The sequence below is a fragment of the Galleria mellonella genome, unplaced genomic scaffold (assembly GCF_026898425.1).
Source record: "Galleria mellonella isolate WM207_F2 unplaced genomic scaffold, CSIRO_AGI_GalMel_v1 utg139, whole genome shotgun sequence".
Lineage (NCBI taxonomy): Eukaryota > Metazoa > Arthropoda > Insecta > Lepidoptera > Pyralidae > Galleria > Galleria mellonella.
Window position 1 is genome coordinate 6,602,237 of NW_026441995.1, and position 13,040 is coordinate 6,615,276.

Consider the following 13,040-nt stretch of genomic DNA (forward strand, 5'->3'; position numbering starts at 1 on the left):
ACGTTTAGTTTATGTTACATTAGAGTACTTGCACTCTTTATCCTAGTACTATTATAAATGTGAAAGTTTGAGGAATTGGATGAAATTTGATACACGGATGGGTCCTCAGAATATAGATTATTTCATCGCGAGCGAGGTCGCGGGATACACTTAGTCCGTATCTATTTCTGTGTTGACCTTGCTGTCTTTATAGTAGATAGTTAATCTGAGATCTCTATTATCAGTTAGTTGATGTAAGCGGACTTGTGCCCAAAGTCGAAAACAAACTTGTACCCTCTTGTGTCACAGTTTTGAAAGGACCATGGTGAAGTTAAGCAGACAGCCGTCACTGTTTGGAAAATATAGTCAATAATCATCTCTATAATTAATGTAAAATCATAGAATGGGAATTTACATTTAATGAAATATCATATTTATCATCATTAAAATATTAGCCGTTAATCACACATGCCGTCCAATGCACAGGTCCTCTTATTTATGTCTTTTGCATGTAGTCATTGATATCTTAATATTAATATATTACAATATTAAATTGTTTTATTAGAAATAAATCTCTATAATGGTGTAGTTGCAAACACATGTAGAGTATAATACTCCATGTGCCCACATTTCACCGAGAATAATATAGTTTAACAGCAAGGAGGGTCTCACAGGATTAATTGATTTGTTAACAGCATTTTACATTACAGTAGTGATAGAAAAAAAAAATCCACACAAACTTGTTATGACACAAAATATATAAATCTTACTTTATTAAGTTAATTAAACTCTTTAATAAATTCTTGTGAAAGGACACAAAGAAATAGTTGATTACAACTTCAGTACGAATAGATTTATGAGACGTAATTTAAGAAAAAAAGAAAGAAAAATTTCAGCTAGGTACTTTACGGAGAAGACAGAGTGAAGGCTTATAACTGTTACTGAAAGTGAAGTAGTTAGAGATATTTATAGATAGTAAGCGTTTATTAATATACGTAACATTAATATAATAATTCAAATAAAATGTAGGTAATATTGTATTTATTTATTTGTTCTTGTGTAGTAATGGACTAAGAATAAAATATGTAATTGCTTCTGTTTCTCCCTAGGGTATTATGTACAGAGTACCGAGATAATTTAGAGAACGAAATATTGTATATCAGTGCAAGATACGGAAAAGTGATGATAATAACGTATACCAAGCCACCTGGCCAGTGGGCTTGTACAGTAATAATAAGCTTATATCCTCCTTTTACGAGAAGAGGGCCATAGCTTACAGTAGTATAATAGCAGGTCTTTATTGTATAATATTGGAATTTGGAATTCACTTGATAATTGCAATCATTAGAAGAAACCTATTTAAACAGACAGGTTTTTTAATGATAGACTTAGTATTTTATATAAGTTGCTAAGACTGTTTTCCAAATGATAAAAACTATACATAAATAAAGACATTTTCTTTGGTAATAATTGTACATCCACAAAAGATTCTGTATGTAAGCATTTATTTAGAACGAATTTGTATTTAATAAAATAGGTGTTATTTTTAAATAACACCTATTTTACACTCAAGTATATCTAATTAAGTTTCTCGTTTATAATATTAAAAACAATTTAAAATCATAATTTGATGATAGTATAATTAGAAATAATTGTGTATATATATATATATATATATATATATATATATATATATATATATATATATTACATATATATAAACCATTAAAAAACAGAGATTATCTATGGTCGTGGTTTACATATTAAATGCATACATATATTATGAAATGTGTTTGTTACATATATTACATTATTATCCCAAAATGCGTTACACAGCAGCGTCAGTTACGCGACACAATAATAAGGTATATTTATCAAACGCATTGCTTAGCTACCGAGTGCTATATCTTGATTTACGTGGACCGTTCCGCTTGCAAATTATTGCCAGCTCGATCCGTACACCTGGTGTAGCTATATTTAATATTATGCTCTCTTTGTTTAATGCATATGATAAATATATTAATACAATAATATATCTGATTTTGTAATTCGAAATACAGTTATCTATATCCCAGGTGTAAGGTTAGAATGTGAAATTTGTATAAGTATTTAAGTATTTTTTTTATTTATGATATCTAAAGAGATAATTTAAAAGTAATAGATTTGAGTAAAATTTGGAATATAGTTAATGAAACAACAAAATAATAATCTTCCAGCAGAAGTATTTTCGAACCGATATTACATCGTAAATTAAAAAAAAAGATATTCTTTTTCAAAAGGCCGAATGCACAGTTGCAATTACTCTAATGTTACGGGTGCTTATGGGTGACTGTACTAACTTATCATTAGGCGAACCGCATACTCGTATGAAGCCTGTGTTGTTAAAAGAAACTACACGAAACATTCATCATCATCACCATATCAGCCTTTATCGGTTGAATATAAGCTTCCTTCTTGGAGGGGATTGCCCGTAGTCGTCGCGCTTAGCAGATGTTTGAAGATGGATGCTGCTGCCTATCTCTTGTCTTTCCTTAGTCGTTTACGACACTTACGGGAAAGGAAGGGTGGCCTATTCTATGTCGGCATATGTAAATGAAACATTATAAAGTAATAAATATGTTGAAATAAATAAATATCATCAATAATAAATTTAAAAAAAAGTATGCGATTTTATTTTTATTTATGGAAAAGCTTACCAATTATATATGTTATACCTATAATAGTTAATAATTTGTTCTATAAATATAACCATGTTGATTGAAGTAAAAGCTTACTGAAATATATTTTCCATCGAATAGAAATGTTCTATTTAAAGGTTTGATGTTATCTGTAGCACCGTAACCGTACTACTGGGGTTCGATTATTGTCTACTGATATTCATAATTTATTGTACTGAGCAACGTTATATGATAATTGGGAATATATTTTAAGAGCATAATAGCAATGAGAATCGATATCCATTTTATGTCAATAATTATAATTTCAACTGTTCATTATAAAACGATTTTCAGCTGCCTTGAGAATTGTAAGAGTTAATTTACATAGCAGTAAGTACAGTGCTTCTATCGAATCTAATGCTATTTATTTAAATTTTATTATAATAAAAAGAGAAGTATGCAACAAAGGAAAATATATAATAAATTACAGAATTAAATAAAATTTTCTAATATTAGAAGCATAATCTGCGTCGAGTTTGATATTAACTCAGAATTTCATAATAAAATTTGAAATGCATTGTGAATTATATATTTTTTTTCGATGTAACCAAATGGAAATAACAAAAAGATAAATCCATCTTTTATAGCATCAGATCAAACCTATTAAACATAATCTCCTCTGAGTTAGCTATTAACTGAAAATTTCAACCATTTAATCTGGTTTGTATATCGTTTCAAAGTCTACGAAAGATTTGAATAAGCCGAGATATTCAGCGTATGAAATCTTTGAATATTCTCTCACAACTCTGGTCGCCATAATTCCTTTATGGCTATGAACAATAGCGCCGGCAGTTCAAACAATGGAGCTTAAATGGTAACACGTGGAGATTACGCTGTTTAGAAAAGCGTGACAAACTTCATTCGCAATTATTGTGCGTAACTTCTTAGCAATTTGAAACAATTATCTTATTCACTAATTTATATCTAGGCATTTACTATATAACTTAGATTTCATTCCATAAAACATCTTAAAATGTAAAAAAATGAATTTATTTCACACAAATATAACGGTTTCAATTTAGACGTAATAGACATGTGACCAACAAGGCAGTAAATTAAGATCAGAATTAGTACCGAATTGGCGAAGAACTGGAGTTATTTTTACTGATACTGCAAAATAATTTTATTTGATTGAATCCATCATTACAATCCAATCAGGTTTGTATCACAATCGGATAATGAATTCAAACAATTTAACGGCAGAAGCGTGGGTTCCTATCTAACCTACTCGAATTATTAATATTTTTCTCTGATGCATAATACGGGTATTATCAGCTACTTTTACTATTATATTAAATCTTCTGTAACATTTATAGAATAGTATTAATGAGAGAGAAGATATTCAATTATTAAAATAAGTAATAACTATCTATCTATTTAGTTACATTTTATACAAGGCGAAATGAATGAACATTTTTTTCAGGGAAATACTAGTCGAAAAATGACATAAAATTCCCTACTAACTCGATTGCTAGATGAATTGTGTCACTATGGGAGCTCATTTTTTTTATAGAATACACCGTTAAAAGAATTTCAATGATTTCGATATTACCCTCTATATAAACGAGAAATAAAGAGTAATCGAATTACTTATTTGACATTTGACTAGGTTTTATAAAGGCATGGTCACAAGTAACTGAAGTACCTACAGCGAAGTTGTTGTTTAACTACCGTAATCAGAAAGAGGTGACGAACATATTTTTTATACTATAAAAAAGGCAAATAAGCATACGGCCATTCTAATTGTAAACGGTCAGTGTTTCCTATGTCGATCCTAAAGAAACCCTGAATATTAGCAGTCATCTGTGCATTCCTAAACTTCCCCTGAGGAGGGTTTTGCCAGTAGCTGCCACTCTTGGCAGGCGGGTTGGCGACTGCTGACTATTAATTTTACTATGTTTTTTTATACAACTTAGAATGGCAAACAACCTGATGGCCCTCCTGATGGAAATTGGTAACCGTCGCCTATAGACATGAGCAGTACCATGGACATAACAGAGTATACTGTTTCGCCCATGATACCCCCCATGCGTTGTCGTTCCTGAGGACTCAGGTGTTATTCCTCCGTATCCAGTAAATTCACGCCAAAGTCTAAGTTGCCTGTTACAATACTCATGGGAAAGAAAGGGGTGACCTACCTTATTACATCCTTTTTGAAGAACCCTTTAATTGTTAACGGGTTCTTCGCACTACATAAGCGTACACTAAGCGTACATAAGCCTTATGGTTTTAATAATTACGTTTTAAAATTATTTGTCATACAATGTGATTTTTGAAATGTTTGCTTTATTGTTCCAGGCGGTCAAGCGCGGGGTTGTTGGCACCTCAGCTGACGTGCCAGACCACATCACCAGCACCAGCGTCCGCGCCGCCCCACCCCGCGCCGTCGTCTCCGCCACGAGTCGTCTCCGCGCCGCCCGCCCCCCTTTCCCATCCGCCACCAGAGGCCGTACCCCAACCTGACCAAGAAGATGGAGTCAGATTACGCCGAGCCCATACAGTACGGGACTATCTTAAGAGAGAGACGAAGACTTTTTTCGGTATGCAGAAGGATAATGAAAGGGAACAAAGGCGGCTATGGAACGACAGACGGCGGAGGCATGCGTCGAGAGCGTTCGGCGGGCTTCGGCTTGATCTGTCAGCGGATCATCATCCTGATGACGATGATATTAGGTGAGTTTCTCCATCATTAATAAACCATACTATAACAAATCAAGCTTGACACTAATCTCTTTTCGTAAGAAGATGATATCTTGTGGTTAAGGGGCTTGGTACAAAGCTTCATTTCGATGAAAAAAAAAATGAAAAAATGAGAAGAAGAAAAGGTGGTTAGACTATTTGAAAGATAATTGTCATACATAAATAAAATTTAATGATAACTTCTAACAATGATATTAGATATACGGATGGATTATAAACCTGGATTAACACATACATTGTTACAAGTCTCGTGGGTAAAGTTACGGAATAAATAAAATAAAGCTAAGAATCATCATGTGGCTATGGAGTCAATGCATCGTGCCAGTAAACAAAATTTTGAATGAATTTTGATACAGAGATAAATTATGTATATTTGAAATTAATAGGATAGGATGCACTAGATAGCTATTATCTTAATTAACGTGGTTAATGCTGGCAGATACGGCTGGCGAACAAAAAAAAAAATACTTCGAAAATTATTTAATAACAAACAAAATTATTGGACGGCAATATACAGAACAAATTTGCACCATTCGGCTGAATAATAATGTTAATTTTACATCCGAGTTAATGATATGAATCATTCATGTTTCAACACTTCATAGTTTTTCAATTGTTGCCATAAATGTTGAACATTCATTTTGTTATTTATTTTGATTTTAAGTTTTTGTGTAATTGAATAATATTATATCTTACTATTTATCAGAAGAGAGATAGATTGTATAAAAGTTGTTTGTGTAGGTACTTATGTCATATTCGTATTGTTTTTTATTTGTACCTTAAAATGTCAAAGAAGTGGTAAAAGTTGCTAATAGATATGAAATGCACTGTGGATAATATAATACTCTGTAACACTCATGCCATGTAATTTCGTTTGTTTCGTTTCTTTATTTTAATAAAATTATAACAACGAGTAGTATTATAAATTTAAAAGTGTCTTTGTTACATTTTAGCTTCTTAACGGTTTAAACAATAGTCACAAAATTTAGTGTATTAGAATGGACTACTGGAACAGAACATGGATTGCTTTTTATTTCAGTCAATATATCCTTGTAAAACGGACGACGTCGTGAATAAAAACTAGTACAAGAATATATATATATATATATATATATATTTTAAAATTTTATTTAAAAAAAATATATTACAACAGGTATATATAATATCGTGACTTGAATTAAATATATTTTGACATCAAAGTAATTTGACAATTATCTTTAAAAATTTGTGCTATTTGGTTGTTATAATTAAATTGATAAGAGATATTTGATTTTATCAATGTATAACAACAATAATGATATCATTAATGATCGATAATTTGATATAATATGACCCCTGTTATCTAATTTGTTTGATTATAAGCCCATTTACTACAATCAATTTGTTTAGATTAAAATTAATGATAAAGTATTTAATATGTATATGACTGGAAATTGATTAATTGTGTGTGATTGGTTCTACTTAGCGTTAAAAAAAAAATAAAAAAATATAAATACTATTGAGGTCAGAAGGGAGAAAATGTTGGGGCATAGTTACAAAAGGCAGATCAAGGAAAAAGTTGGTGTTATGTTGTATAATGAGGTAAAGAGGCTCGCTGAAAACCGTATTTCTGTTGCTAAGCTGTGCTTAAATGACTATGACTTGATTTTTAATAGGTCTCCCTCTATGGTAGAAAAATTACAAGGTACACCTTAGTAGGTGTTATGCTTTCGCTATCACAGAAGGACAGACTGAGTTAGTCAGTTTTTTTTATACACCTTAGAATGGCAAACAAGCTGACGGCCCACCTGATGGAAAGTTGTAACCGTCGTCTATAGACATGAGCAGTACCATGGACATAACAGAGTATACTGTTTCGCCCATGATACCCCCCATGCGTTGCCATTCCTGAGGAGTAAGGCGTTATTCCTCTGTACCCAGTAAATTCACATCTAGTTAGTCCTTCTGTAATATTCGTGGTGCTATTGTTGTTAATAGATGAAGGTTACCGTGTGTCTGATGAGTTATCAACTTGTTTGTCATACTATACTATATAAAGAAAATATACATATAAATTTTATAAGTCAGTTCTAATATTTATTACTCTTGAACATTTTATCAGGTACAAAAAAAACAAAAGTATGAATGAATTAATGAAAGCTTTTTATTGTTCCCTTTAAAGAACGATACCTACAGATTATAAACTTTAACAATATGTGCACAAATAAAGTGAATAATTAATTATATAAACTTTTATTATAAGTATTATAATTTTAAACTCAAATAATCACAAATTTTATAATAACAAAATAGGTAATGAAACTTTTTGGTAAATATGCCTTTAGAAAAGTTATGACACTAAAACTATAAACAAATCAGATATAATTAATAAAAAGATAATCATCATATCTTATTAATATATCAAAATTTTAACTGGTCGATGTCTATACATGGTTGTTATTCAAGAAAAATTATTATGAGATGTCTTAATAAGAGAAATAGAAGCCAAACCAATATTTTTAGAATTGTCTGTCTCTCTGTATGTTTGTTTTGTCATCACAAGAAAACTACTACACCAAATTAAATGCAGTTTTCACAGTTGATTCCTGAAGGTCTTAAAACCTGGTATACGTTTTATCTTAACACGTTACCTATAAGTGGCTTACTTCGCAGGCTGTCCTACTTATGATATCCACGCATCCGAAGTAGCAGGCATAAAGCATATATATAAATAAATAAATACTATCTTCTACTTATAAAGCTTACTAAGTGAAAACTTATGTAGATAGGTATGTGAATAGGTTTAGTTTCATCACTTCTTGTTTTGGGACTAGGTAACTTTACCTCGGAAAATTGGGTACTTCGACCCTTCAATGATAATCAATCAGGCAATACCTTTATTCTTCCTTTTGGGAAATAGTAAAGTGAGTATAAATAAATTAGAATGGAAAATGGTTATTTATCTGACAACCTAATATGCGCCAAATATAATTCTTTATGAATTCATCATGATGGGCTAACTGGCCTGTTTTCATTCTCATCTATCACCCTTCACTGGTGCTCCGCCAGCGTATCCCGTTAGCGCAGGCGGGGTTACCAGACCATTTTCAACCAACAAAAAAAATGCGCAAAATAAATTTAAATATACTACAATAAAAATAATAATTTGATATTAATTAAATATAAATTTTCATTAAAATATTATTAATTATAATATATAAGTATATTTTTAATAATGTAAAATTTGCATTGCATTAAATAATCATTATTTATTAATTAACATGATATAGCATACGAGTATATTACTGTGTAATTTGATTTTCTATGGAGATTAGTTATATATTCTGTATATTTATATCTTAGTAGATTTATTCTTTAAATAATGTAAATAAATGTAATTATTTATATTTATAATATTTATCGATGGAATAATTATATAAAGAACTGTAGTAATACAAGTGAGTACACTCGAACCAAACCCAAAATTTTCTTAATTTAAAATTTAATAGTAAATTGAATATAAATAAATTGGAATGTAATATAAGCTTTTCACTTAACAATATAATACGCATAAAATAAAATAAAATTTAAGTTACAGAAACTAGTATAATAATAAATTTCTTTAATTATACAAGTAAACTAAAATGCAAAATCAAATAAAGTATAAAATAATAATAATTGAATACCAATTAATTTTATTTTTAAACAAAATATTACACATATCCATTTCGAGTTTATGAGACTATAAATAAAATCATTTCCCAAGCAAAGACAATATCACTGTAGCTCTAACGTCGCGGCATAAAAGAATCGTCAGACAATAACGTTTTATAAGTGTTCTATGCAGTTTTTATAACACAAAGGAGAATGGAAATTTTAAATTTACACATTTGACTGTTTGTTGAGTGCAGAGGGAACACATGTTTCATATTGGATTTTTCTGAAACAGTTTTATAAAACAAATTGTCGTGTCGGCGACTTTGTCTATGTGGTAGTTGAAGTTGAATAAATTCATGATAACTATATCATAACAACCAATTATCGTTCCATTACTAGACTCGGGCTTTACCTTATTGGAGTAGCACATTAGCTCACTATTATTATTATGATAGTCAGTGGCTTATTATAGGGGTTTCCTTACAGCGAAACATTACATTTTAGTCTTTCAGTTACCTCTTATGAGGTACTGAGAATAAAGAGGAATAGTGTTCAGGATAATAATAATAATAAACTTTTTATTGCGCACAGTAGAGATGTATACAAGGAGTATTTATACAGAATGTGCATATACAAAAGGCGGCCTTATCGCTAAAAGCAATCTCTTACAAACAACCTGGCATAAATAATGGATAAGTACAGAGAGAAAGGTAGATGGCGCAAGTCAGACACAGTAAATACATAAAAGAAATCAAACAAAATGCAAAATATTCTAAATATAAAAATAAGATTACAATATATAAACATACATATATAATATAACTAATAATACATAAACATAAATGCATTAATATACTAAATAGATCAAGGTAAATCACACATAGTAAACGTCAAAGCAAATTAGATAGGTAATGAGATTTTACTTGCCTCTTGAACAAGGCAAGAGATTGTGCTGATCTAATAGAAAAAGGTAAGGAATTCCAGAGACAGATAGCTTGGATAGTGAAAGAATAGGAATAGAATTTAGAAGAATGAATAGGAGTTACTAAACGAAGGGATCTCGCGCTGCGCAGTGTATGACCCTGAGAATCGACATAAAACTCAAAGCACATTTTGAGGTAATCGGAAGTTGAAGGATGGAAAAGAATGGTGTAAAGAAGAGATAGGATGTGCCAGTTCCTGCGAAGGCGAATTGGAAGCCACTTAGTCACTGTTTCTTGGGAACACGTTTCTAAAACTATTTTTTTCCCATAATGTTGACTTATATTAATTCTTATATTTATATTTACATTATACAAGTAACATCTCCGATTAATTTTTTTTAATTTTCTGTTCATATTTAAAACTAGTAAAGTTTTTAACCATGACTTCAGCAGATAAAATTTCTAAAGATTATTTATTTGGTTTTTGATGCTCTTATTAAGACATATCATATCAATCATATCGTTCAGTTACAATTTTTAAAATATATTAATAAAATAAGATGATTGTCTTAAGTATTATTTATACAATCCTTGTATTTACATTTGCAAACACAACAAAAAAAAAATTAGCCAAATAGATACAGCGGTTTTAAAGTGAAGTCTATAAATATATTCAGTAATTGATTGTTATTTATATAGATTATTGGGTAGTATAATTTTTATAGTATGGGTAAAAATAGAAAAACAACAGAGTTTTACTATTCTAACATTAGTTGATATTAGATACATATCAAATACGTTAATAGTTTTAGTCACATACGAAGCCTTGTTACGAATAACCTTTGACCTATTTTCGTTCTACTTAGACTTGCTTTCTCTGATTACGAGTATAACAAAGTCGACTTTGTCCTTATTTACTACATTTAAGAGATCATCTTTATTAAGACTTGTAGCATTGTAATCTTTCCTTATAACATATAAACTATAATATGTTAAAGTAATGCCCACTTAAAAAATACTTTATGTAATAATCAAATATCTCTTGTTAGTTATAGGGTAATTTTTATGCTTAAACTTAGAATGTATAAACAGCTGGTGGCACTCCTAATGGAAAGTAAGGGTAGATAATAATGGCAATGTCTGTATATTATAGTTATAATATCTATATATTGGCCAAATAACGAATATAATAAACATCGGTTATGAAAATGGATATTATATTACTGATATATGCTATATCGGAATGAGTGATAATATTTTTTCATAATAAATGCTCAGAGAAACCCAGTATTTAGATATCGCTGCGGTACAGACTACCTAAGCTTAATAGAAAGTAGCATCTATTACCTATGAATATGCATTATTATTTAAAATATAAGGGGATTAAGAAAGTATCTTTATACACTATAATTTAAAAGCTATATTTAAACCGAAATCCAGCCATGCAAGCATAGCTGCTTGGCGTTATAGACATGCAGGCGCCCTTTGTAGAAAGTCTGCCTTTGATAAAGCTACTTAGGTAGCTTGTCATGTAGACTATTAACACTCTCGCAAATAACAAGACGATATTCTAGTTATTACAATTTATGAAGTAAAGCTGGTAGTTTTGAAAAATATTACTTTCTGTCTACGAAGTTCTTTAACACAAAGAGATTCGCATCTAGTGTTGTAATTTTAGCTTACAAAAATCTATTCTATTATTTTTTCTTTGTAATCACGATCACTCCTTTCGTTTGCATTTAGGTAAAATAAACATTCTACACATGTGCATTAAAATTATTATAAATTTAAAGAAAAATTAACGTGACTGTTTGTTAAGATGTATGAATGGATGTTTAATATTTTTTTTACATAAAAACTATTGAAGGAATTTAAAGAAATTTGGTACACGGAGAGGTTATATTCAAACTTAAAATAACATGCGTGAATAAGTATTAAAATATACTGATTTAGACTAGCAAAACCGCAACATACAGCTAGTCCTTTCTAATATTATAAATGTGGAAGTAATTATGATGACCTTAATCTACTAACCACAATTAAATTTAGTAAGTACTATATATGATAGAGAAGCACATTGACTTTATACCGGTCAGTAAACATATCCCGTTCACGCCGACGAAGTCACGGGTAAAAGCTAATTGTTAATAAATACAAAAAAATAATAGTATTATAATTTGTTGACACAGTATGTATGGAGCATCGGGTGCAGCACCAAGGGAGGCGCGGGGGCGGGCGCGCGAGCGGCCCGACGTGCTGCCCGCGCCGGCTTCGCTCGACGAGCCCTCAACGCCGATCCGACCGCTTCCCGGGAAGGACAGCGTTGCACGGCTCACACTTACTGGCATCTCTTATGTTGTTACTGTAAGTATCTGTATAATTGTTTAAATAACCTATATATAATCTGTTTTGATAGAACTGTACAAATATTAAGCGGTTTCAAAGGAATTTTCTCTCGCGAACGCTCAAGTTGTGGAATGAGCTTCCTGCCGAGGTTTTCCCTAGAGACTACAGTACGGGTTCTTCAAAAAGGATATATTAAGGTTTCTTTAGGGTCGACAATATTAATAATACCTCAAATTATTTTCTATAAAAAACGACTTTTATTTTGACAAAATAAGTATGAGATCTTCATGGGAGAAAACCTTATTAATTAAAAGTAAAGCTATCAAAATCGGTTCCCATTTTAAAACTTCTATTTTTTTAAGTTTTTTTTTATACAACTTAGAATGGCAAGCAAGCTAACGGCCCACCTGATGGAAAGTGGTAACCGTCGCCTATAGATATGAGCAGTACCATGGACATAACAGAGTATACTCTTTCGCCCATGATACTCCCCATGCGTTGCCATTCCTGAGGACTCGGGTGTTATTTCTCTGTATCCTGTAAATTCACGCCATATCCCATCCTTCAAACCGAAACACAGCCATGCAAACACTGCTTCACGGTTGAAAAATGGCTTAGAAGTAAACTATGCACCAGTTTCATTTGAAAAAACGGAATATTAAAATTGTTTATATAGGTGTTTTCAATATGAAATATAAATTAACGAAATGTTTGCAATATTAATAAAATATGTACATTG

At 30.8% G+C, this 13,040-nt stretch overlaps 1 protein-coding gene across 2 annotated transcripts in view; it reads left to right on the top strand.

Annotated features, from left to right (window-relative positions):
* LOC113518003 (inactive rhomboid protein 1) overlaps nucleotides 1-13,040 on the top strand; it is a 196,144-nt gene that overhangs the window by 137,292 nt on the left and 45,812 nt on the right. For both annotated transcript variants that reach the window (XM_052903363.1, XM_052903364.1), the window contains exons 2-3: nucleotides 4,995-5,369; nucleotides 12,145-12,319. In XM_052903363.1, the coding sequence (XP_052759323.1) occupies nucleotides 4,995-5,369; nucleotides 12,145-12,319 (550 nt within the window). The remainder of the gene's footprint in view (nucleotides 1-4,994; nucleotides 5,370-12,144; nucleotides 12,320-13,040) is intronic.